Source organism: Babylonia areolata, chromosome 20 (assembly GCF_041734735.1).
Source record: "Babylonia areolata isolate BAREFJ2019XMU chromosome 20, ASM4173473v1, whole genome shotgun sequence".
Taxonomy (NCBI): Eukaryota; Metazoa; Mollusca; class Gastropoda; order Neogastropoda; family Buccinidae; genus Babylonia; species Babylonia areolata.
The window spans coordinates 34,752,839-34,777,838 of record NC_134895.1 but is presented as its reverse complement, the minus strand read 5'-3'; the positions used below and the strand labels follow the sequence as shown (position 1 = coordinate 34,777,838).

The 25,000-nt window shown below is 41.5% G+C and overlaps 1 protein-coding gene across 6 annotated transcripts in view; it reads left to right on the top strand.

Annotated features, from left to right (window-relative positions):
• Nucleotides 1-25,000, top strand: part of LOC143295452 (putative 3',5'-cyclic phosphodiesterase pde-5) — a 71,831-nt gene that overhangs the window by 13,796 nt on the left and 33,035 nt on the right. For 2 of the 6 annotated variants that reach the window (XM_076607160.1, XM_076607155.1), the window contains exons 7-15: nt 67-172; nt 1,324-1,417; nt 1,823-1,881; nt 3,100-3,150; nt 6,623-6,681; nt 7,460-7,511; nt 13,277-13,407; nt 21,885-21,977; nt 23,519-23,587. In XM_076607160.1, the coding sequence (XP_076463275.1) occupies nt 67-172; nt 1,324-1,417; nt 1,823-1,881; nt 3,100-3,150; nt 6,623-6,681; nt 7,460-7,511; nt 13,277-13,407; nt 21,885-21,977; nt 23,519-23,587 (714 nt within the window). Of the gene's footprint in view, nt 1-66; nt 173-1,323; nt 1,418-1,822; nt 1,882-3,099; nt 3,151-3,922; nt 3,974-6,622; nt 6,682-7,459; nt 7,512-10,979; nt 11,123-13,276; nt 13,408-21,884; nt 21,978-23,518; nt 23,588-25,000 lie in introns of all 6 variants that reach the window. The other 4 variants (XM_076607159.1, XM_076607153.1, XM_076607156.1 and 1 more) reach the window with 3 other exon arrangements.

Below are 25,000 nucleotides of genomic sequence, written 5' to 3'. Positions count from 1 at the left end.
AGTCGTCTTTTTGTTGTTTTTTCGTTTGTTGGTCTTATCTTCCTTGGTTATTTGTGTACATTCCAGTGGGCAGATAGTTCAAGGCAGTACTCAGCAGACGACAGTGAACACGACAGTGGCGGCACATGTCGCTGTCTACAAAGAACCCGTCAGAATGCGCGACTTTGCCATGGTATATATATATATATATATACATTCTTCCTGATTCGTTTGTGTTAGTTTTTTGGGTTAAACCTTGTTGTCTGGACGTAAAATCACTGTGTTTTTTTTTAAACTCAAAATTGCATCATATCATTGTCCAAAGAACGATCCACAATCAATCGGAGGTCTATCGCAACAAAACCAATTATATTTACCTGTTTTTCAGCCTTTTGAATCACTGCATTTTCTGCAAGTCACAGTGTGGGGTCTGAAAATCAAACACGCCACACTACATGCATCCAGTCGCCGTAAGTTCCGATTAGTTGTGCGCAGCGGATTGACCAGAAAAGAAGGAAAGAAAACGACTGAAATGCAAATAATACAACCGGTAATGTGATTGATTTTGTTTTCAGCTGACCTCCAATCGATTGTGGAACTTTTCTTGGATTGTAATCATTGGATTTTATTTTTGATAAGAATAGTGAATTGCGAGATACATGTCATTTCTCACGCGCCTTTCTGCATAACGCATTATAATTTTCGTTCAAACAAGACCCTTTAGTAAGAATACTAAAATAAGAAATTACCAGTTTGTTTTTTTAATTAAGCATTATAGAATCAGTAGAAAGGATTCGAAGCGATGATGAACGAAGTTTCATCGTAAACAGTTTATTTTAGGCTTTCACGTGCAGGCTGTTTTGTGTATGATTTTTCAGTTTGATCGCATTTTCAACCAATAATTCATCCATGTGCTCATTCATCTATCCATTTGTTCAGTTACTCCTTCTTTGTTTATTTGGTTTTGGGAGCACCTGGTTTTTTTTTCCTCTTGTCTGCTACTCTTGCAGAATAACAAGGGTAACATGATGGTGTAATGTGAAAAGAATGACAAAATGGTTTGAAAGAGAGTTAGAGGGAGAAGAATAATTTTTTTTTATGAAAAAAAAAGATGAAAAAGTGATGATGATGACGATGGGATGTAAATGGGAGTCGGACATCGGACATAGAATGATAATCATAAAGGGTTGAGAATGTCCGATCTTTTTATTGCTGAAGAGTATAAATATCCCATTTCTCATTCATTATTATTAGATTGGTATAATCATGTACATCTGTCTATCTGTCTTCACACATACACGCATGTGTGTGTGTGTGTGTGTGTGTGTGTGTGTGTGTTCACAGGACGCGCGGTTTCCGGAGGGTCTGGGTGCTGGCAGCAACAGAGCAAACTGTGTGCTAGCCCTGCCCATCACTGATGGAAATGGTCTGGTTTTAGGTGAGTTGGTCCGGTACCTCACTGTGTGTGTGTGTGTGTGTGTGTGTGTGTGTGTGTGTGTGTGTGTGTGTGTGTGTGTGTGTGTGTGTGTGTGTGTGTCCAGACGAGTGTTGTGTACCGTTCGAGTCTGCTAGTCGTACGAGCTTGATTTGAGAAAATGCTGCAGTGTGACAACGTTTATATCTGTCTCTTTGTCTGTCTTTTTCTGTTTGTCTGTCTCTCACTTTCTCACTTTCTGCGTGTTCTCTGTACGAAGTGTGTGTTTGTACATTTTCCCTAGTTGTCTGTCTGTTTGTTTATTTGTCTGTCAGTCAGAATGTATGCTGTCAGTTACCTTACGCGTATGTCTGTGATCAGAATGTTCAAATTTACTTTGATATCAGCGTGTTCTGCTCATTCCTGCAGGCGTGGTGGAGTTCTTCAGATATTCTCGCTACAGGGAGTTTTCGGATGAGGAAGAAGAGGTAAGACTTTGACTGTAGACGGATTTGTTTGCACACGTTGGTTGCTAATCAAAATATGATTTTTTTTTCTAAATCTGTACGAAGAAAATGCCGTGGACAGAATTACTCAATTGCACCTTGTTGGGTGGTGATGAAAATGGAACATCTGTTTATTGTTCAGACATATAGACAGACGAAAACACACTCATGTACGCATCACTCTCACGCACCCACCCACCCACTCGCTCACGCACTCACCATACACATACACACATTCACTCACACATACACGCGCTCGCGCTCACATACATACGTAAGCAAACACACACACACACACACACACACACACACACACACACACACACACACCGGGTATCTGCAAACAGGCGGAAAGCGCAAAGAACCCTAGTTACTGTACTTATCGGTTGTTAAATATTTGTCTCCCTTACATCTGATTTCCCTTTCCATTCAATACAACCACAAATCGGGATTCCACCAATGGAAAAATACAGCGACTGCTTTCCCGCTCATCATTCATGTCATAGTCACGTAAAAAAACCAAACCAACTATAGAAAAATGAAAGAGCCAGTCGTCGTGGCGAAGTGGTAAGCCTCGCGGACTTTGGGCTGGGAGGACGCTGGCTGGATCCCCACCAGAGGTGGTTGGGGTTTTGTTTTTTCGGCCCGTGGCCTTACCCAGCGCTGGGTGTGCTGTGGGCTCAAAAGGGAAGACTGGGACCACACATTCAGGGGTCGTCTACTTCATGGATAAATTGCTCAATTTCTTGACCAACACTGCAGGTGTCTGTATCTTACAGCCTGGTTGACGCCGGGGTATATTATCAAGGGGATATATTATGAGAGAACAGCCTCTTTGTTAGTTCCAAACCTAAATGGACCCCCATAGCAGTATTGTCTTCATCCTATCTTTATTTGTCTTTTTATGAAGGACTATGACTCTCAAACTGGGAGGCAAAGTTGCACTGGCTCTAGGTGCTGGGGCCTTGGGGACGAGTTGGCCTTTGGGAACCATCCCAACACCGACTGTCCTGAAACCTTGGCCGAGAGAGTGGGAATGTAACTTGGGCAAGACACTCTCCACTATAATCAAATTCTCGCCTAAATAGTCGGGACAGCAAAACAAAACAAACAAAAAGCATTTATTATGATACCACTTTTGACCACGTTGTTGTTGTTAATATTGTTAATAGTGTTATTGGTGTTGTTGTTGTTGATTAGGTGGCGACCTACATGTTGTTGTGGGCAGACATCTTTGTGGCCTACATGGAGGTAAAGTGACTGACGTGCCCCCGCCCCTACTCCCTCCACAATGCCGCTTGGTTGCTTGGATGCTAGCCCTTTAGCCTCTAACCTAACCTATTGCTGCTTTGGGAATGGTTCTGACTGATTCTGCTTTGGGTGCTAGTTGACTGAAGCGTTTTCTAACCCATTCTAATCCTCTACACCAACCAGTATACTCATCGATACTACCTACTCTTCGATTACTCTTCGATTAGAAGTTGAATTGAATTTCAGAGTTGGGTTTTTTTGGCGGTAGTGTTGTTCTTTCAGCTGCTGGTAGTATGAAGAGTATGGGAGAAGTTTTCAGAACTCGTGTTATTATTGTAATTATTATTGTTTTTATTATTACCATTATCAAGTTTTGTTGTTGTTTTTTTTCCCCGTATCACTGGGTTGTAATTTTCATAGACTGAATCTGATAATACAGCATTTTGATTGTATACAGATAATACCAGGACCCAGTATGCATCAGTACTATGGACCCAGTACATAGGGCCTCAGATGTTTGCATTTCATGTAATGCATTTCATTTTCGTGAAAACACGAATTCATTTTGTAGTCCTCTTCCTGCTTTCGTGTACTCGTCAATCATACAACTGACTTGGCAAAGACAAGAGGTCCAGAATGAAGAATTGTCGATAAAAGTCAACAAAAGCAACAACAACAACAAAGAGAGAGAGAGAGAGAGAGAGAGAGAAGACTGTGCCCCAAATCACCTGTTGACTGTTGTTGTTCACACTGAGCTGACACGTGCACACAGGTAGCGGGAACACTGATGACTTTGGGAAGCGTGGCTTTGTTCTACGCGGAGGTATATTATTACTGTTTCGCTGTCGTTACAGTGCCACCCCCCTTCGTTGTTTTTGTTTTCATTCGTGTTATTCGTTTTGTTTTGTTTTATTTTATTTTGTTTTGTTTTATGTTTGCAATTGGGTGTGATTGTTTTCGAAAACGTATACGCTATTTTCTGTTCGTTTAAAGTATCACTTTGTTCAACGTGATACTTTACACGTTGTTGCTCCTTTTTGTTTGTTTTATTTTCCTTTTGTGTTATATATATATATATATGCTTTGTTATTGACTCTCTCTTACAATAAACCGTTTCACGTGTTTTTGAATATCAATTCTTTTATTATTATTTTTTTTTTTATACATTGAATCGACACAGCACAAATGTTTTTGATATTGTCATTTTATCGTTGGTTTTTTTATATGTTTTTTATTGCATATTTCACTGCACTGTTTGTGATTTTGATTTGATTTTTTCTGTATGGGATTGTTGTGTATAGCATCAGAGTTTCTGCTTTCATTTTGTTGTACACAAAAGTAATGGCTCTTTGTTTCTTTTGTTTTTGAGTTTGTTTGTGTAGTTCTTGAAGTATACAATAATAGCCACGATTTTTCGTTTGTTTGATTTTCGTAAAGATGCGTATGCTGTTTGACTTTATTGTTTCATTTTGTTTTACATAAAAGTAAAGGCTCTTTGTTTCTTTAGTTTTGGGGTTGGTTTGTTTGCGTAGTTCTTGAGGTATACAGTAATAGCCACGATTTTTCGTTTGTTTGTTTTTCGTGAAGATGCGTAGGCTGTTTGACTTCATTGTTTCAGTTTCTTACTTTTTCTTATGAACAGAAACAGACTTTGTGACATTAGTCGTCGATCTATCTGCGTTCTGCGCAGAAATGTACATGAACGGTACCTGTAGATTTGGACTGAGAACACTTGGTATAAATGCACATTCAAGGTGGTGTTTTTTACTGACCTATCCATACTGTCTGCTTGTCCGATTTGTGAGGCTCACAAGGGAAAATGAAATGCATTCTTCATTTCATTGTAAAGATGATATGATAACGTTCGTGAAAAAGGCATCATTGTAAAAACAAATATTGCAAGGAATAAGGATGTCATTGGTGTGTTGAAAACGAAATCTGAGGACGATACAATAAGATCACTCGCGAAGCACATTGCTAAAGCGTATAGTATTCGAAAGAAGAGTAATGTATGTTAATAGCTTCATTACATTCATTTCATGAACTTGAAACAACTAATGGTCGATGATTCTTTATCATTATCATTATTATTGATTTGACTGATTTCTGTTCTGTTTTATTTATTCGTTTTCACCATTATTGTTCTGATTTGCACCCCTATGTTACCAGAGCTGCACGGCTAATGGTTACTGTACAGTGTTCTGTTCTTTCTTTCCGTGTCTCTTTGTCTCCTTCTCGCGTATTGCCTGTCTGTCTGTCTGTCTCTTTCTCCCTCTCTGTCTGTCTGTTTCTCCTCTCTCTCCCCTCCTCCCTTCCCTCCCTCCCTCTCTCTCTCTCCCCCCCCCCTCTCTCACTCCCTGATGTTTTATTCAAGCTTGCGTATTTTCTGTGTCTCCTTTCTCCCCTTATTTCACTTCAACTGGAATGCATTGCTGTTTCGTGCCGATTTCCCCTTTTCAATTCCCAAAATAGTGGAACTTCTTTCTAATCGATCTTTGGTATGCGCACGTTCATTTGTGCATGCACACACACGCACAGACACACACACACAAAGATATACACAGACACACACACACAGACAAAGATAGACACACACACTCACGCACGCACGCACACACACACACACGCAGAACGGGAAGTTATAATCATGAATGCATGAGACATTAGCCTGTCCAAGTAAACAGAAATTATCATGCCAGATTTTGTTTGTTGCTGTTCTGTTTCGCTTCCACATGTTTTAATGCTTTTATGTTGCTTTTGTGTTGGACAGTGCATGAGTATCATAATTAATTAATTAATTGATATTTTTGTGTGTGCGTGTGTGTGTTTGTGTGTGTGTGCGGGAATGAGGTGATGGTGGTGCGGGGAAGGTATGAGTAACTGCCACCTTTCTTTAACCCCTTAGCTGCTGAACATACATGACATGACATCAGAGTAACACTAATCAAAAATGCAGTTACTGTTTTGTTGTTGCTTTCAATTATCCTAAAATGATTTTTTTACTGAACAAAAACAATACAGTCCAACATAAGAAATCCAAAATAAAGTATGGTGACTGTAAAGTCAGTTTTATCAGTCAGATGACAGCCCTTCACTGACGATCATATTAGTTGTCAGTAGTTAATGGATTAATTTACCATTTTGTTTTATTATTGTGATTATTTTGGGTGTGTGTTCGGCAGATGTAAAGTAATGAATGAACTCTTATTCACAAGGAATCAGTTTACAAATCCGTTTATTTTCAGCACTCACCGTTATTTATTTTTTCGCGCAGTAATTCACCATGTATGCGTGCGTGTGTGTTTGGATGGATGTGTGTGTGTGTGTGTGTGTGTGTGTGTGTGTGCAATGTCAGCGTATTTCTTTAAAAAAAAAGAAAAGAAAAGAAAGCCAGACCTGTCCATTGTCATGTCTTCTCATTTCTGGCGTGTGCCTCACCTTTTGATCATGATGACTGTTTGAAATTCAACAGATGCACAACAGCATGACGAGACAACGCAAGTTGAACGAATTCCTCCTGGCTGTTACAAAGTAAGTCATGAAGATGAGAGAGAGAGCGAGAGAGAGAGAGAGTTGGAGGGCGGGGGCTGGGGGTGGGGGCAGCAGGGTGTACTTTTTTGAGGGCGGAAGTATATGTGGGTGGTGGTGGTGATATCATTCCATCGCTTTTCGGAGAAAAAATGGAAGAGAATCCGGTTGTAAAAGGAGGCATGACTGGAATGTTGGTGTTCATATCTTCTCTATGTTTTTCTTTTGTGTTTGACCGTCTGTCTGTCTCTTTCTGTCTTTCGTTCTTTGTTTATCAGCTCTTTAGTCTCTGTTACGTACACACACATTCACACGCACAAACACACACATTCACACGTACACATACGCACGCTCGCGCGCGCGCGCACACACACACACGAACGCACGCACACCCCACAACCCCCCCCCCCCCGTCCCCCCCCCCCACACGCACACACACACACACGCGCGAACGCACGCACGCACGCACACACACACACACACACACACACACACACACACACACACACACACACACACACACACACACACACCTCATACCCCCACACCAAAACACACACATCTTCCAGTTGTTGCCCTCCGCATTGTGACTCCGTGTGTTTTTACTCTTCTAAAATACCACCATACTCTTACGCGAAATGGTTTCCCTTTAAAAAAAAAGAAGACGTTTTATGACTTGGATTGTGTTCAGGGTAGTTTGTATATTCAAATAAACATTGGTGATGATGATGGTGATGATGATGATGTGTGTGTGTCTGTGTCTGTGTCTGTGTGTGTGCAGGTCCATTTTTCAAGACATCGTTAGTATGGACACTGTAATCATGAAGATCATGGTAAGTTTGTGGGCACTCTCTCTTTTCCCGCCCCCCCTCTCTCTCTCTCCCTCTCTCTCTCTCTCTCTCTCTATATATATATATATATGTATGTATATATATATATATCTATATATATATATATATATATGTATGTGTGTGTGTGTGTGTGTGTGTAAATGATATATATATATATATCAATTTATATATATGTGTCATGTGTGCGTTTATGCTCTGTCTCTCTCTCTATCTGTGTGTGTGTGTGTGTGTGTGTTGTTTCTTTTGTATTTTTTTATATTCATATTTCAACCCGATACTTAAGATGAATATCATGAAACATTAGATTGTAGAATTTGTTTGTGAGTCACAGAGTGTCAGTATGGGCATATGTCTTTCCATCTATGTATTAAAAAAATATTCGTGAAATAAATGCTTAATACGCATGGGAGCAAATGTTATGTAACCTTTGTGAATAGTCGAACGTTGTGGACTACTATTGCGTGTTTGTATGTGTGTTTATATGTGGATGGTTGTGTGTGTGTGTGTGTGTGAGAGAGAGAGAGAGAGAGAGACTGGGTATTTTGCATGTTGTAAATTATCCAACAAACAGTCGTTAACCCCTTTGCTGCTTAGCCTTGTCGTGAAATGAGATCACTGAGCGTGACCTGAATTTGAAGTCCACCCACTGCATTTGTGTACTTGTCAGTGATATAACTGACTTTACTGAACGAAAGCAAAGATAAGTCCAAAACAAAGAACGGCGACTGACATCCTGACCTGGGCAATATCTACATTTCTCTTCCTCATGAACTTTTCTGTTAAAAGACAGAAAAAAAGTTGAAAGTTGGTTAATAACATCGTAATGTGTACTCTTTATTTCTTACCCTCCATTCCTATACCGGCCTTTGTTACATCTCTTGATAGGGCAAGTAATGTATAGCATACATTACAATGTTATTCCAACAAATTTACAATTTTTCCGTCTTCGGAACGAAACTGAGAGGAAATAACACAGGGCAAGAAATGTAGATGTTGCCCTGACCTGTAGGCTCTGTCTAATCAGAAGTGAGGTTATGACAGCCTTTCGCGGACGAGCGTACTTGTCATCTGCAGTCAAGGGGTTAATAGCTGAGTGATATTTGTCATGATCGTCGGCTTTGTTGTTGTCAGGAGGCATTCTGTTCATGTCCATTTGCGTATCGTAGTGTTCCCTTCGTGTCAAACCTGCTCCCCACCCCCACCCCAACCCCCGTCCTGTGTCCGGCAATCGTGTAGTTCCTCCAGTCTTGCGCACCCCTCCAACGAAACTTGGTTGACTGGAAAATGTTGGGTAGGGTAGGGAGGTTGGGGTATGTGTTAGAATTAACATGGTTATGTTGTGGGAGCATTCCTCTTTTTCTTTTTCTTCTCTCTCTCTCTCTGTCTGTCTGTCTCTGTGTGTCTCTCTCTCTGCTGTTGAAGTATTACAGCATCATCACCTTCATCATCACCATCAAAATCATCATCAACTTTTTTCTTCTCTCTCTCTCTGTGTCTGTCTGTCGGTCTGTTTCTTTCTCTCTCTCTCTCTCTCTCTCTCTCTCTCTCTTTGGCTCCCCCCCCCCCCCCAATCCATCCCTTCATCCTCCCTTTCCCTCACTCAAGTTTGTTGTTTGTGTGTGTATGTGTGTGTGTGTGTGTGTGTGTGTGTGTGTGTGTGTGCGCACAAAAACTACGCTATGGCTTCCTCTTATTGTCTGCCTGATTTGAGCAACTGAATGTTAACTGCCACAAAATCAGTATACTAAAACCTGTATATCAGGCGCGTGAAAAGTATATCGAGGGCTAATTTTACGTTTCGCTGGTTACAAAATAGACTTAAGTGCCGAACATAAACAGGGATTGTGATTTTTTTTAAAGTCTCCAGACGATGTGTCCCATCGCTTGAGGCCATTGTTTGACAGTCTCTCGCGGATTCATCACGCTGGTGTTTTCATATAAACATTTGTGTAAAGTGAACCGTATTCAGGTCATTGTTTGGGATCAAAAGGATTGTGTGTCCAGTATTTTTTCTGTTGTCGTCACCTGTGATTTTCTTTGGAACATTACAATCTAAACTTTTTGAATGTATTGTATTGTATTGTATTACTTTTTTCACAACAGGTTTCTCCGTGGTAAACTCGGGGGGAGCAGGTTGCTGCAGTGCAGTGCCACTGATACATTTATTTCCTCCCTTTTCTCGTATGCATGTATACTTGTTTTGCCGTCAAAATGGATTTTTCAACGGGATTTTGCCAGGGAGAAAACCGCTGGTTGTATTAGGTTCTTTGACGTGCTCAGTGTGCATCAGTGCTGCACGCGGGGACCTCTGTTTATTATCGTCCCATCCGAAAGACTGCTGCAGAATTGTGTTCAGTGGTTGAGAATTGTGACTCAGCAGTGATGCCCTGCCCTTTCAAACATGTACGTTTATTGGTTGCCAGTATCCTGCCTCGGACTCGATTAGTTGGAAAATGTCTTCAGAAGACAAGTGAGCTGTCCAAGAAAGAAAAAAAAACAACAACTATGATTAGTGACTGTGAATATTTTCACATTGGATGGAAGAGTTGAACAAATGCAGTAAGAATAACTAACTAAATGAATAAATGATTAAATGAATAAGTAAATAAATTGATAAACGAAAAGAAAAAAAAGAACACCTTACGTCTGCATTACAGTTTAGTTTGATTTCAGTAAGAGATGGCCACGGTTTTGTGTGTGTGTTTTTTTTTTATTCAATTATTATTGTGGCACCCTGATATTCTTACTGAAAACGACTTGTATGTCTAGCGCATATGAAGCAGGCTTTAAAGAAACCTCAAACCAGTGTGGCATGTAGGCTAAATAGGCTTGTGTTTTGATCATACAAAGCCAGGCAGTGTTGATATGTGTGTGTGGTGGATACTTAGCTAGATGTGTGTGAATGCATTCATTTTATCGCGGTATGATATTGTGTGTGCTGGCCCATATATATGTTTCCACTAGTTTGAAAATAATTCAGCACAATAGCTCACGTGTATTCTGTGTGGTTTTGAATGAAACAGCTTCCGTTCAAGTCATATATACGATATATATACATGTACTAATATTACGTGTTGTGTGTTTTGTACGGAGAGGGGGACGGCGAGTTGAAGGCGATTTTTATGTAGAAATGTCACAGTGCGCGCGCGCGCGCGCGTGTGTATATGTGTGTGTGTGTGTGTGTGTGAAAGAAAGAGAGAGAGTGAGTATGTGTATATTTTTCATGGGAGAGAAGAGAGACAGCTTAGCACATTCCACTGGCTAACCACCTCACTACCCCCACAATCCCCCCACCTCCCTCCCACGAGTGTCGTTTGAAGTGTGAAGTAGCCATCTAACATCCTCGCACCGCTGTTGAGTGTTGTTTGTTTTTTGCTTCTTCTCCCAACCATCCCAACCCCACAAATTCCGCTCCCCTCCACCACCCATCTCCACCACCTCCACCTCCAGAACTATGCCCAAAAGCTGGTCAGCGCCGACAGGGCGTCCATCTTTCTCCTGGACCGCAAGGCGCAAGAGCTGTACGCCCGAATCTTTGATGTGGGCAGCCAGTCGGGCACAGGGCTCTCCGATGCCCATCACAGAGAGATCAGGTTCGAATCCTCGCTTCGTACGTGTAGCGCGCTTTGGGGGCGGTCCCGCCTGGCTGTTTTGCTGTTGCTGTGTGTCGAGGTGTGAGGGAAAACCACGGGTCACCTTTGTTTTGTTTTCTGTGGTGTAGCGTATGTGGGTTTGTCCGAACGCAGTGACGCCCCCTTGAGAGACTGAAACTGAAACTGGAGTATGAGTTTGCTAGCTTCGGTTTTGAAGGTTTACACTAAAGAAAAATATTTGGGAAAGTTTAAAGATAACAAATGGAGAAACTCTTTTAAAAACAACAACTGTAGGTTGTAAAATAAGACTTTAAGTGAAATGACACGTCAAATGATAGGGACATGGACAAGCCCAGAGCTTCCTTTTTGATGAGGTCTGGGGTTTGTTCCAATGTGCCTTTTATTTATCGTGTGTGCTGGCTGAATCGGTAGCATGAGCAGCATTGACTTGAAGGTGAGTACCTTGTAAATAGTTACCACTCTTTATTTTTGTTTAAGACTTAACTTTGATGAGAGCTGTCACACGTTTCACACAATAGGTCTTTCTTCAGGGTCTGTGGAAAATGGAAATGACAGTGGAGGTAAAGGCGGGACCTCAGATAAGATAGATAAATGAATGAGGAAACAAATGAATGAATGAAATGAATGCCTGAAAGGTTCCTTACTCCCAAATAAGATTTTGCCGAGTTTGTGGAGCACCCGTTTATGATTATTTAATGGTTTTATATTGCCACGCTGTCAGCAAATGAAAGGGAAGGTAATTTTCAAGTATGCTTTGAATGGTTAATTGCTGTAGTAATTATTTCTAGCATCATGAATTGAAGAAAACTGTGTCTTAATTATTTTTTAAATTGATAGATTATCCTCATTAGCAAGTGGTCATATATGTGATTTTTCCGGAAATGATTGAACTGAGCTTGAGAAAAAACAACAACGATGCGGTAATCTGCATTTTACAACACAAAGCATAAAACAAAGTTTAGTATTTATTTAAATCAGAAAATGCACTTGATTTGGCGCCCTAATACAAGGACGTATTTATGCAAATAAAAAAGTGAAAAAAAGGATGGAGACCCCACTAAAAAAAAAAAAAAAAAAAAATTGTGTAAAATATATGAAGGTAGAGTCCCCAATATTTTTTTTTTAAGAGACATATTTTTGCGTATTTTGCCAAACATGATTCCACTTCTCAGTCATATAAAGAGAGCAGATACATCATCTTCCTGTTGCAGTTTCAAAGAATAGTGTTGAACAGCAAAACGAAAGGTTGTCCGTGGTTTTGGTTCAGGCTTTTTCTGACACAACAATGCTTTGCTGACAAACTGCATGGGCATTCCTCGAACGCTTCCCTGCTGGCTGCTTGTTCATTGATTAATGTTTTCTTATGTTCTGTTTTCTGCATTTTTATTTCACTTTTTCACTTCCAGTATGTTTTCTTCCATGTCGGCAATAACCTCTTCCTGTTTCTGAATATTATCATATTTTTGCCTCTCGCTTTGCTTGTCATGTATTATATTCACCAGCGCCGACGCACTTTCACCGTTGTTTTAAGCTTTATTTAAGTAAATTTTTTGTATGTTTTTTTTCCCCTTTATTCAACGTAGTTTCCACAGTGTACATTAACATTCGGGTAAGATCTTAGGAGGGGTGGTCAAATATATCAGGTATCTTACTTTCTCGTACCGTCCTCCACCCCCCTACCCCTCCACCCCCTTCCATCGCCTCCTCTCTCTGTGTCTCAGTGTATGTGTCTGACTTCCGTGTTGTTTTGGTTTTCTGTTTCCTGCGTGCCACCTTGTTACTCGTGTGAAGTAAGTGATGTACCCGCCTCCACCTCTACACCCTCCCCCCACCTGTACTGCCACCTCCCACCGCCGCACCCCCAACTCCCAATCACCGACTAATACACTTTCCTGTCCCCTACCATCCAGGCTTTACTGTCTTGATCTACCGAATCATTCATCAGCGCACACACATTCTCTCTTCGTGTGACTAAGAATGAAACTTGACCTTCTTCTCTGTCTGTCTGTCTGTCTCTCTCTCTCTTCTCTCTCTTGTGCTGCGTGTGACCATGGGTTCACTGGGGGCATGTGCTGTCGTTGCCCTCCCACTTCCTCCTCCTCCTCACCTTTCCTCTTGGCTTGGATCGGTCAGAACTTTGCCAAGACGCTGGTCAGTGCTGATCGGGCCTCTCTCTTTATGGTGGACGCTCGCTCCAAAGAGCTGTTCGCCAGAATCTTTGACACGGGGGCCGAGGATCAGACCCGGGTACAGCAGGAGATCAGGTAGATATTATTGATGTGTGTATGTGATATGGTTATACGTGTGACAACATTACAATGGTATATTATGGAGGATAATTTTATAGGCAGATGTGTGTATTGTACAACAGTGGTGTGTGGAGGAGATCACAGCTAGATACGAGTAATCAATTAGTTACCTTACATGGGAGAGTGGAAAAGTCTTTATTTGTGTGTTAATTTCTATTTATGATTTATTGCTTATTATTTCTTTGTTTATATATATATATATATATATATATATATATATATATATATTAGAGAGAGAGAGAGATTTGTGTTACCTGGTTGAATGAATGTCTGACTGTAATTAATTGGTGCTTTCTGACTCACTTGTGTAAACAAAGTGAGTCCATGTTTTAACCCGGTGTTCGGTTGTCTCTCTCTCTCTCTCTCTCTCTCTGTCTGTGTGTGTGTGTGTCCGTGTAAACTTTAACATTGCCATTTTCTCTGCAAATACTTTGTCAGTTGACACCAGATTTGGCATAAAAATAGGAAAAATTCAGTTCTTTTCAGTCTTGTTTGAAACAATATTGCACCTCTGGGATGGGCACAAAAATAAAAAAAGAAGCCAAATTTTATGCAAACTGAATTTACTGTACATGTTATATTTATATTTTTTTATTCTCTAAGCTTGGCACTTTGATATGATATTCTGACACAGCATCACGAGCAGTCATTTTTATCATTTTTTGTTCAAACAGGAACTTCTTTTGCTAAGCACGAAAGTTATATTTCTGGTGCATGTCTTTGGTGCAGATAGTAAAAAAAAGGGACATTAATCTGTAATTAATACTAGCTGGGTTAATTTGCTTTAAACTGATCTTTCTCATCTTAAACATTACATTTTGAAATTATACTCAGTACATAAAAAGCTCGTGAGCTTTACTTTCAGTGTACAGGGCTTTCACTATGTTCATTCGCCCATGTGGTCTTTTTCGGAAAATACTCAAATCAATACTACGAGTGGACTTTGTAGATCTATTGGCTGAGCCCTGAAGGTCATGGGCAAAAATCAGTTGCGTACACATATTTATACATATTCAAAGCGCATGTTCATATTCTCGCGAACGCGACGGACGCCATTTTGTTTCAAGTTGTTGACCAGCCCGTTCAATCCTATATTCAATCAACAATACACAATAACATGTGATGGAAAGTTGGAGAAGGAGACCGTTAAATATTTATTCAGAGAAAGATTTGTGAATGCATCATCACTTACTGGATTATGCCCCAAACTGCCATAAAAATATCGACAAAATCAGTCGGAATTCAAAGTTAAAAATAATAAACTATGAGAGTTAATACCCTTGATGAAACGTAAAAATTTCCAGTCTTGACTTTACTCAAAATGAAGTCCTTTTCACTTCATACGACGTTTAGAAGTACTTGTACTTGGCTCTACATCTTATTAGTTTATCAAAATACTCAATTTTCATATCAACTTTAAAACTATAAAAATAGAATGAACATAAAAGAGAAATTGAATCGACCGTGTTGTACATTCCCTGCGGGTGTAACTAAACTTGTACATCTATCTAGATCCAGAGAAAACGGCTAACTATTGCAGTGTGATTGCGGCGATAGCCACGTCTCCTTTACCGCGGACTTAAAAAGAATGTTTAATTCCCCATAAAGATTTTTTGAATGCCCAAGATACACCAGAATAATATGATTTAAACAGCGTTCTCACTGCGAATACTGCAATCGATTTATCGCCCTTAAAAAAGCATGTTTAGATATTAAGTTTTTGAGCGTCAGTTAAGGAGCCACGTTAGTGTATTGGGTAAGACAGTTTCTTCTCACCCGAACACGGGGGTTCGAATCTGCCTTCAGGACATTTTTTTTTAACCCGAAGCTTTCTAATAACAAATACAGAACACATTTTAACGATTAGATTTTTTTTAAAGTGTATCACAAGTGAGTCTTGAAGGCCTTGCTTCTCTTGTTTTCTTTGTATTCGTGGAATATTGTAATTGTAATATGAGGTCTGTCTGTGTGTGTGTCTGCGTTTGTCTGTATCGAATGCACACACACACACACACACACACACACACACACACACATACACGGACAGACTGATATATATATATATATATATATATAGAGAGAGAGAGAGAGAGAGAGAGAGAGAGAGGAGAATGGGGTGGGGGGAGAGGGGAGAGCGAAGAGAGAAACGTGAAGAATGTACTGAAATACAGTGAATACATTACTCCCTGTTCTTGTTTTCGTATGTTGTGCTTTTTCAGTTCTCTCAATTTCTTCTTTATTTTTTGTTTGCATTTAACCTGCTCCTTTTCACCCCGTCTTGTCTTTCCCCCCTTTCAAAACTTTCTCTTCTGCTACTCAGCATGACTCCTACTTGTCCACAAGACCTGTCTGCGTTTCGTGGTCTTTGTACACGTATTTTGCTGATTTGTGCTTCACGATTTGCTCTTTGTGTCTGTCAATACGATGGCTGAAAAAAACAGTGCTCTGCTGTCCAGTACTGTCCTCATGACGTTACTACTCTGTTGCGAATGCTTTTGTGTTATTCTTTTTATTATAATTATATTTTCATTGGCACTTCATCTCTCTTTTTTCTTCTTGTTTTGGGGTGGGGGGAGGCGATTTCCTTTTCTTTTAAGTTTTCGTTTCTTTTCGTTTCTTTTTCTATATTTTTTTTATTTCTATATATCTTAATACTTTTACCACTACGGAAGAACTGTGTGAAAATGCGTCTCTTTCTCTCTCTCTCCCCCTCGCTCTCTCAGTATATATATATATATATATATATATATATATAGATATATATATATATATATATGTGTGTGTGTGTGTGTGTGTGTGTGTGTGTGTGTGTAGTTGTGATATTGAATATAAAAAACGTATGTTCTTTTTTTCTACTGCAATCCCAAGTATGCCAGTAAGATTTGGTGTTGGGAAAGGCCATTAAAACTCTCAGTGTTGTGTGTGAGTATGTGAATACGTGTGTGTCTGTGTGTGTGTGTGTGTGTGTGTGTGTGTGTGTGTGTGTGTGTGTGTGTGTGTGTGTGTGTGTGTGTGTGTGTGTGTGTGTGTGTGTGTGCTTTGACAGCAAATTCTCATAAAACTGTGAAACATTTTAGATGTAACTTGAACCATTGCCCAGTATGATTATATAGACTTGTATGATTATATTCATTATTGCAGTATATATTTTAAGATTGTATATTTATTTGATCTTGACCATGGTCGAAGATAACAAGATCAGCTAAAGGTTTTAACCATTTATTATGATGATGAAGATTATGACTAAGATTGTGATTATGTTGAATAGAAATTAGTATGTGCCTAACAGTTCTTATTCTGCTTTCATAGTTTATAAATATCTGTTGCTTGGTCGTTATTTTACTGAACGTTGCAATAATACAAAGTCTGTATGTAGTATTAGCGATCAGTAACCTCGGGGGAAACACTGTTTGTTTAGATAACTTTTTATTCTAAAGTTGAAGACACAGTTCATGAATTAATGTAAATAAAGTACATGTGTCGCACTGTTCCAAACAGATTTGAAAAAAGAGCAAACACATACAGCAACCAGATAGTTATCTTTAAGTTTTGCAACATGTACTGATTGTTTTTCAGATGAAAGCTGGTTTTTCTTCTTCTTTGTTTGTTTGTTGTTGTTGTTGTTGTTGTTGTTGTTGTGTGTGTGTGTTTATTTATTATTTTATATTTTGTACCGATCGTTTATAACAGTTCTCAAACTTACTTTTCATTAACTTGGTATGGGCGGCCATTCGATACCCAAGCCGACAAATCATCGACAGAGACGTCATTTTAAAGGGATCAGACTAAAACACGACAGTTAAAATGCAGAATGAAGGTACCACAATATGCGCGTCAGTCATGGAGTAACAGAAATCTAGTTGTATATTGTGTTCATCGAGCTCATGCTTGTATTTCAATTCTTTCGGGAAATAAGTTTTAAATCAATAGTAATAGAAAAATTAAATGGGTCGTCTGTTTTGTTTTGTACCCCGTCTCCCCCCCCCCCCTCCCCCGGCCCCCCGCCCCCCACAACCCCGCCCCCCTATCAATCCCATTGACTGAACTTTTGATTCAAAACAGTGTTTGCATCTTTCTTTCAGCATCTTTTCCAAGTTTTTTTCCCCAAAAGCATTGCATATATGTATATGTATATACATGTGTATGTGTATGTGTGTGTGTTATTGAAGACATGGTTGATGGTGTTGTGTGCCATCGCATAAAACGAAGAAGAGAGAAAATGTTTTGTATTATCCAGTCTAAGGCAAATGCTAATGCACTTGAACACTGTTATTGAAAACATTAAACACTATGAACATGAAACCTGGAGTCCAAAAGCATTGTGACAGTCCGAAATACCAGAACGATACTGTGGATGAATAATAGACATGAACTGAGTAGTAAATATATGTGAAACGTTGAATGGGCTGTGATGTTCATTGACTGTTGATGTGTTTGCGTGATAGGGTACAGTGGGTCATTAATGAACGGCACTAGTTGCATCCGAACTCGCCAGATACAACATTGACATCGCAGCCTTGAGTGAGACTCGGCTTGCAGGTGAAGGCGAGCTCTGTGAACGGGGATCTGGTTACACCTTCTTCTGGAGTGGACGAGGAAGCGAAGAGCGACGTGAGGCTGGCGTTGGTTTTGCAGTAAAAACAGCACTTGTCAGCAAGCTAGCTGGAATCTCAAAGGGAGTCAACGATAGGCTTATGACCATGAAACTCCCACTGGCATCTGGCCAGAAGCACCTCACCATTGTCAGTGCCTACGCCCCAACCATGACCAACCCGGATGAAGTGAAGGCGATGTTCTACGAGGACCTTCACTCTGTCATTGCTGCTATCCCTAAAGCAGACAAGCTCATCATTCTTGGGGACTTCAATGCTAGAGTTGGCTCTGACTACATCTCCTGGGATGGAGTCATTGGAAAGCACGGTGTGGGCCACTGCAACCCAAATGGATTGCTTTTGCTTCAGACCTGTGCAGAGCACGAACTGCTGATAACCAACACAGTTTTCTGCCTCCCTACCCGTAACAGGACGTCATGGATGCACCCTCGCTCAAAGCATTGGCATCTCATCGATTATGTCATCGTCAGGAAAAGGGATAGGCAAGATGTACGTGTAACAAAGACCATGTGCGGCGCCGAGTGTTGGACAGACCATCGCCTTGTAGTCTCGAAGCTGAATATTCGAATCCAGCCCAAGAGACGCCCCCAAGGCCAGAAGGCTCCAAAACGGCTCAACATCGCTAAGCTGAAAAACATCACCATCAAACAGTCCTTTGTGGAGCTGCTGGAAGATCGTCTGGAATCCGCCTCTCTGGACAACCAGAATGTGGAGTCTGACTGGAGGACCCTGCGTGAGCTGATCTATAGTACAGCTTCAGAGACCCTGGGACCCATGTCCAGAAAGCACAAAGACTGGTTTGAGGAAAACTGTGATGAAATCAAGCAGCTTCTGGATGAGAAACGCCGTCTGCATCAAGCCTACCTGAGCAACCCAAAGTCCACATCAAAAAAGGATGTGTACGATGCCATCCGCAGGACTGTTCAGCAGAAGTTACGCCAGATGCAGGATAAGTGGCTGAGTGACAAAGCTGATGAGATCCAGGGATATGCTGACAGGCACGATATGAAGAGGTTCTATGATGCCTTAAAAGAAGTCTACGGCCCCACATCCTCAGGATCATCCCCCCTCCTCAGTGCAGATGGGAATACCTTGATCACCGAGAAGGAGAAAATTCTCGAACGCTGGGCTGAGCACTTCAACAGTGTCTTAAATCGCCCTTCCTCCATAAATGATGAAGCCATAGACCATCTCCCACAAGTCCCCATCAACGAAGCACTGGACGATCCGCCAACACCTTTTGAGACCCAGAAAGCAATTCGTCTGCTATCCAGTGGCAAAGCACCTGGCTCAGACTCCATACCAGCAGAGGTCTACAAGGATGGAGGCACTGTGCTGACTGAGAAGCTCCATCAGCTGTACTCACTCATTTGGAAAGAAGAGACGATCCCCCAGGATTTCAAAGATGCATCTATCATTCACTTGTACAAGCGAAAGGGGAACCGGCAAGCCTGTGATAACCATCGGGGCATTTCCTTGCTCTCCATCGCAGGCAAGATACTTGCCAGGATCCTACTAAACCGCCTCACAGCACACCTTGACCAAGGTCATTTGCCTGAGAGCCAATGTGGATTCCGGAAAGAGCGCGGAACCACCGACATGGTGTTTGCTGCAAGGCAGCTGCAAGAGAAATGTCAGGAGCAAAATGCTGATCTGTTCTCCACCTATGTCGACCTCACTAAGGCCTTCGACACCGTGAGTAGAGAGGGACTGTGGAAGATCATGGCCAAGTACGGATGCCCTCGGAAATTTATTTCCTTGGTCAGCCAATTCCATGAAGGCATGCAGGCTCGAGTCCAGGACAAAGGCGAAACATTTGCTCCTTTTGCTGTCACAAATGGTGTCAAGCAAGGCTGCGTCCTGGCTCCAACGCTGTTCAGCCTCATGTTCTCTGCAATGCTTACTGATGCCTTCAGAGATGACGATGTTGGAATCGGCCTAAAGTACCGAACAGATGGTAAGTTGTTTAACCTCAGAAGGCTTCAAGCAAAAACGAAGGTCATGACAGACATCATCAGAGACTTTTTGTTTGCTGATGATTGTGCCCTCGATGCTGGATCTGAAGCTGACATGCAACTCAGCGTTGACAAGTTTGCCACTGCCAGCAGGAACTTCGGCCTTACCATCAGCACGAGGAAAACTGAAGTTCTCCATCAGCCAGCCCCAGGGAAACCCTACGTTGAGCCCAACATCACAGTCAACGGTCAGAGACTCAGTGCGGTGGAGCGGTTCACATACCTTGGCAGCACACTGTCACGAAATGCGACCATCGACGATGAAGTGAACGTCAGGATTGCAAGAGCAAGCGCAACTTTTGGTAGACTCGGTGCAAATGTCTGGAACAGAAGAGGCATTAGTCTTGAGACCAAGCTAAAGGTCTACAGAGCAGTAGTTCTCCCCACATTACTGTACGCCTGCGAAACTTGGACAGTGTACCAACGACATGCCAAGAAGCTGAACCACTTCCACACAACATGCCTCAGGAAGCTACTGAACATCAAGTGGCAAGACAAGACCCCAGACACAGAGGTGCTCGCAAAAGCCACCCTTCCCAGCATCTTCACCATCCTGATGCAGTCCCAGCTTCGCTGGGCTGGACACGTGGCGCGCATGCCAGACCATCGGCTGCCCAAAAGGCTTTTCTATGGCGAGCTGCAACAAGGGAAGAGATCACACGGAGGTCAGAAGAAGCGCTTCAGAGATACTCTGAAAGTCTCTCTGAAAGCGTTTGATATCAACCCTGGCTCCTGGGAGGAATCTGCAGTGGACCGTGACAAATGGCGTGCTGCTGTGCACAAAGGCGCCAAGTTGTGCGAGGCCAACAGGACTGCTGCAGCTGTTCAGAAGAGGCAGGCCAGAAAGTCACGGCCAAACAAGCTCCCTGACAATGGTATGCCTGTCTTTGTCTGCCCCAACTGTCAGCGAACATTTCGTGCGCAGATTGGACTATTCAGCCATCTGCGCATTCACAGATAGATTCATGAGCATCCTCCCCCCCACCCCACCACCACCCTCCCCCCATCCCCCAGCTGGATGACAACGATGGTCATCATCGATCTCGATGGACACACACCAATGAACTCAGTAATTATGTGGTGAATATATGTGAAATGTTGACTTGCTTGTTTTTGATAATCATTGACTGTTAATGTGTTCGCGTGATGATACTGTTGGTGAATAATGAACGAAGTAATTAAGTACATGAATGTATATGAATGTATATGAAATGTTGACTTGGTGATATTTGTTGTTTATATTTATTTATTTATTTTGTTTATTTCTTTCTTTCTTTCTTTATTTTATTATTATTATTATTATTATTATTTAATTAATTAATTAATTTTTTCTCTCAAGGCCTGACAAAGCGCGTTGGGTTACGCTGCTGGTCAGGCATCTGCTTGGCAGATGTGGTGTAGCGTATATGGATTTGTCCGAACGCAGTGACGCCTCCTTGAGCTACTGAAACTGAAACTGACTGTTGATGTGTTTGCGTGTGATACTATACTGTGGGTGAATTATGAACTGAGCAATTTAGTAGTAAATGTATGTGAAAGGTTATTTTTATGTTTATTGTCTGTTGACGTGTTTGCATGATACGATACTATGGGAGAACAGTTAACTAAGTAATTATGTGGTAAATGTATATGAAATCTTGACATGGTGATTTTTGATGATCATTGACCGTTGATGTGTTTGCTTGATGCGGCACAGTGGGGTCAGTAGTGAACTAAGTAATTATGTTGTGGATATATGTGGAATGTTGATTTGTTTATTTTTGATAATCATTGGCTGTTGATGTCTTTGCGTGATGACATGTAGGTTCCCCATGGATAAAGGAGTCGCGGGTCACGTGGCATCCACTGGGGAAATCCTCAACATCCCCGATGCTTATGCCGACAACCGTTTCAACAGGTGATGGATCATTTTGTCTGTCTGTCTTTGAATTTGTCTCTGCTGACAGTCGTTTGAACATATGATGGATCATTTTGTCTGTCTTTGTCTGTCTCTGCCGACAATCGTTTTAACATGTGATGGATCATTTTTTTCTGTCTGTCTTTGTCTTTGTCTCAGTCTCTGCTGACAACCGTTTTAACAGGTGATGGATCATTTTGTCTGTCGGTCTTTGCCTTTGTCTGTCTCTGCCGACAATCGTTTCAACAGGTGATGGATCATTTTGTCTGTCTTTGTCTTTGTCTCTGTCTCTGTCTCTGCCGACAACCGTTTTAACATATGATGGATCATTTTGTCTGTCGGTCTTTGTCTGTCTCGGCCGACAACCGTTTCAACAGGTGATGGATCATTTTGTCTGTCTGTCTTTGTCTCTGTCTCTGCTGACAACCGTTTCAACAGGTGATGGATCATTTTGTCTGTCTGTCTTTGTCTTTGTCTCTGTCTCTGCCGACAGTCGTTTGAACATGTGATGGATCATTTTGTCTGTCTGTCTTTGTCTTTGTCTCTGTCTCTGCTGACAGTCGTTTGAACATGTGATGGACCATTTTGTCTGTCTTTGTCTCTGTCTCTTTGCCTGTCTCTGTCTCTGCCGACAATTGTTTTAACAGGTGAAATATCATTTTGTCTGTCTTTGTCTCTCCTGTCTTTGTCTCTGCTGACAATCATTTGAACATGTGATGGGTCATTTTGTCTGTGAGTGCATGAATATATACCATTTTTACTAAAATCGTCACTGCTTTGTTTTTCTCTTGGCTCCTGTTCGTTTTTGCTTCTGTATCTGTCTGTCTGTCTCTTTCCATCTGATCTCACGCTCTCTGTCTCTGTCGCTGAGTGTCTGTTTGCCGCTGTGTGTCTGTTTCTCCTCCCAAAGCTAATTACATATGTTTGTTATCTGTCTGTCTCCTTTTGTTTCTTTTGGTCTCTGTATTTGTCTGTCTGTCTGTCTGTCTCTTTCCCCCAAATCTCACGCTCTCTGCTTCTGTCGCTGAGTGTCTTCTGTATCTGTCTGTCTGTCTCTTTCCACCTTATCTGGCGCTCTCTGTCTCGGTCTCTTTCTTTCTCCATGTCTCTTTCTGTTCATTTTGGACTCTGTATCTGTCTCTCACTGTGTGTCAGTCTCTTCCCTAAGCTAATTATACGTGTGTGTTATTTGTCTTTGTCTCCTTTTGGTCTCTGTTTATGTCTGTCTGTAAGTCTCTTTCTTTCCCCAAATCTCACGCGTTCAACCACCTTTATATATGTCTCTCTGTGTTCCATTTATTCTCTGTGTCTGTCTGTCTCGTTCTCATCTCACGCTCACTGTTTTCGTCTCTATCTCATGTTGTATCTCCCCCCTCCCCTGTCTCACGCTCTCTTCCTTTGTCTCTGAGTGTCTCTTTCAGTTCCTTTTTTGTCTCTGTGTCCTATCTGTGTCTGTCCGTTTCTTAACCCCCCCCCCCCCACGCCCTCTCCTCCCACTTCCTTCAAAGTCTCACCCTCTGTCTTTCACCTGTGTTCTTCAGAGACGTGGACCTGCAGACTGGTTACCGGACGAAGACGATTCTCTGCATGCCCATCTACATCCGAGGAAAGTGAGTCGTGTTTTACAGCATACCATTTGGTGTCAGCCTCTTTGTGTCCATTTTGTATCCAACATCGTGAGTCCCAGTGTACAGAACACTTTATTATTATCATCTCCAGCAGGAGAAATTCATTTGTTGTGCAAGACACAGAAAGCAATAGGGCCTGCACGAGAATCGCAGTCATTCAGTATGCAAAAAGAAAGAGTCATAAACATGTGCTCCATGGACTTACATGCAAATGATATACATGCAAATGAGATCACAGAAAAGCACAAAATGCTCAGTTTATTTGAAAACAAACCATACATACACGAATCACAGTTATACACGTACAGTAATCCCTCACACACACACACACACACACACACACACACACACACACACACACACACACACACACACACACACACACTAAAAATGATCATAGAGGACATTGATAACTACTTAGCTGCTATCTTGAAGTAAACTATACATGCAATAATTACAGTGGGTTCCTTTTTGTGCGGCTAGACAGACCAAGGTCTTTAAAAAACCACAGCATTTCTTTTCCCACTGCGTAGGTAAGCTGTAGTGAAACAACTTCTTTCCCCAACAGTGCTTCACAAGGACGGTCACTGTAAACTGAAGAATACTATTTTTTTAGCCACAGACATGTCAAGCGACCTGCAGAGAACGTTGTGATCAGAAACTCTAGGGAGAGTTAGACAGTACAAGGTCTTCAGAGAAGAAGTCCCCCTCAGTCAAGTGTTTCGGCCCTTAACTCCTTACAAGGCTGTGAGAAGGGAAAAATACGCAGCAACACAGTCAGAGACAGTCAAGGAATGAGTGCAATGTGAGTCAAGAATCAAACACTGAAGACTCAGGACGAAATCATGGAGAAACAGCAGATACCAACGAAGGTGATGGCTTTACCGAGCTCCAAAGACACTGCAAGTACGCTCGCTGCTGACTCCATATTCCATCATTTCCATTCGCGCCCCCGTAATGCATTGTATTGTAATTTATTTCATTGTATCTTATCCTATCGTATTGTGTTGTATCGTATTGTATTGCATTGTCACAGCAGATTTCTCTGTGTGAAATTCGGGCAGCTGACCCCAGAGAGAGACGCGTCCCTGCAATGTCGTGCCATCTTTATATTTACTTTTTCCTGCTTGCAAGTGTATTTGTTTTCCAATTGTCATCAAAGTAGATTTTTCAACATAAATTCAACAGGGAGGACAGAAGAGGATTCAGGCCTCAGAAATGAGATGCTTCAGAAGACTGCTTGGCATCTCTTATAAAGACCACATAACCAATGAGGAAGTCAAAAACAGAATAAGGCAAGCCATTGGTCCCTATGAAGACCTTCTCACCACCATCAAGAGGCGCAAATTAAAATGGTTCGGCCACGTAACAAGAGGAGAGGGGCTTGCCAAGACA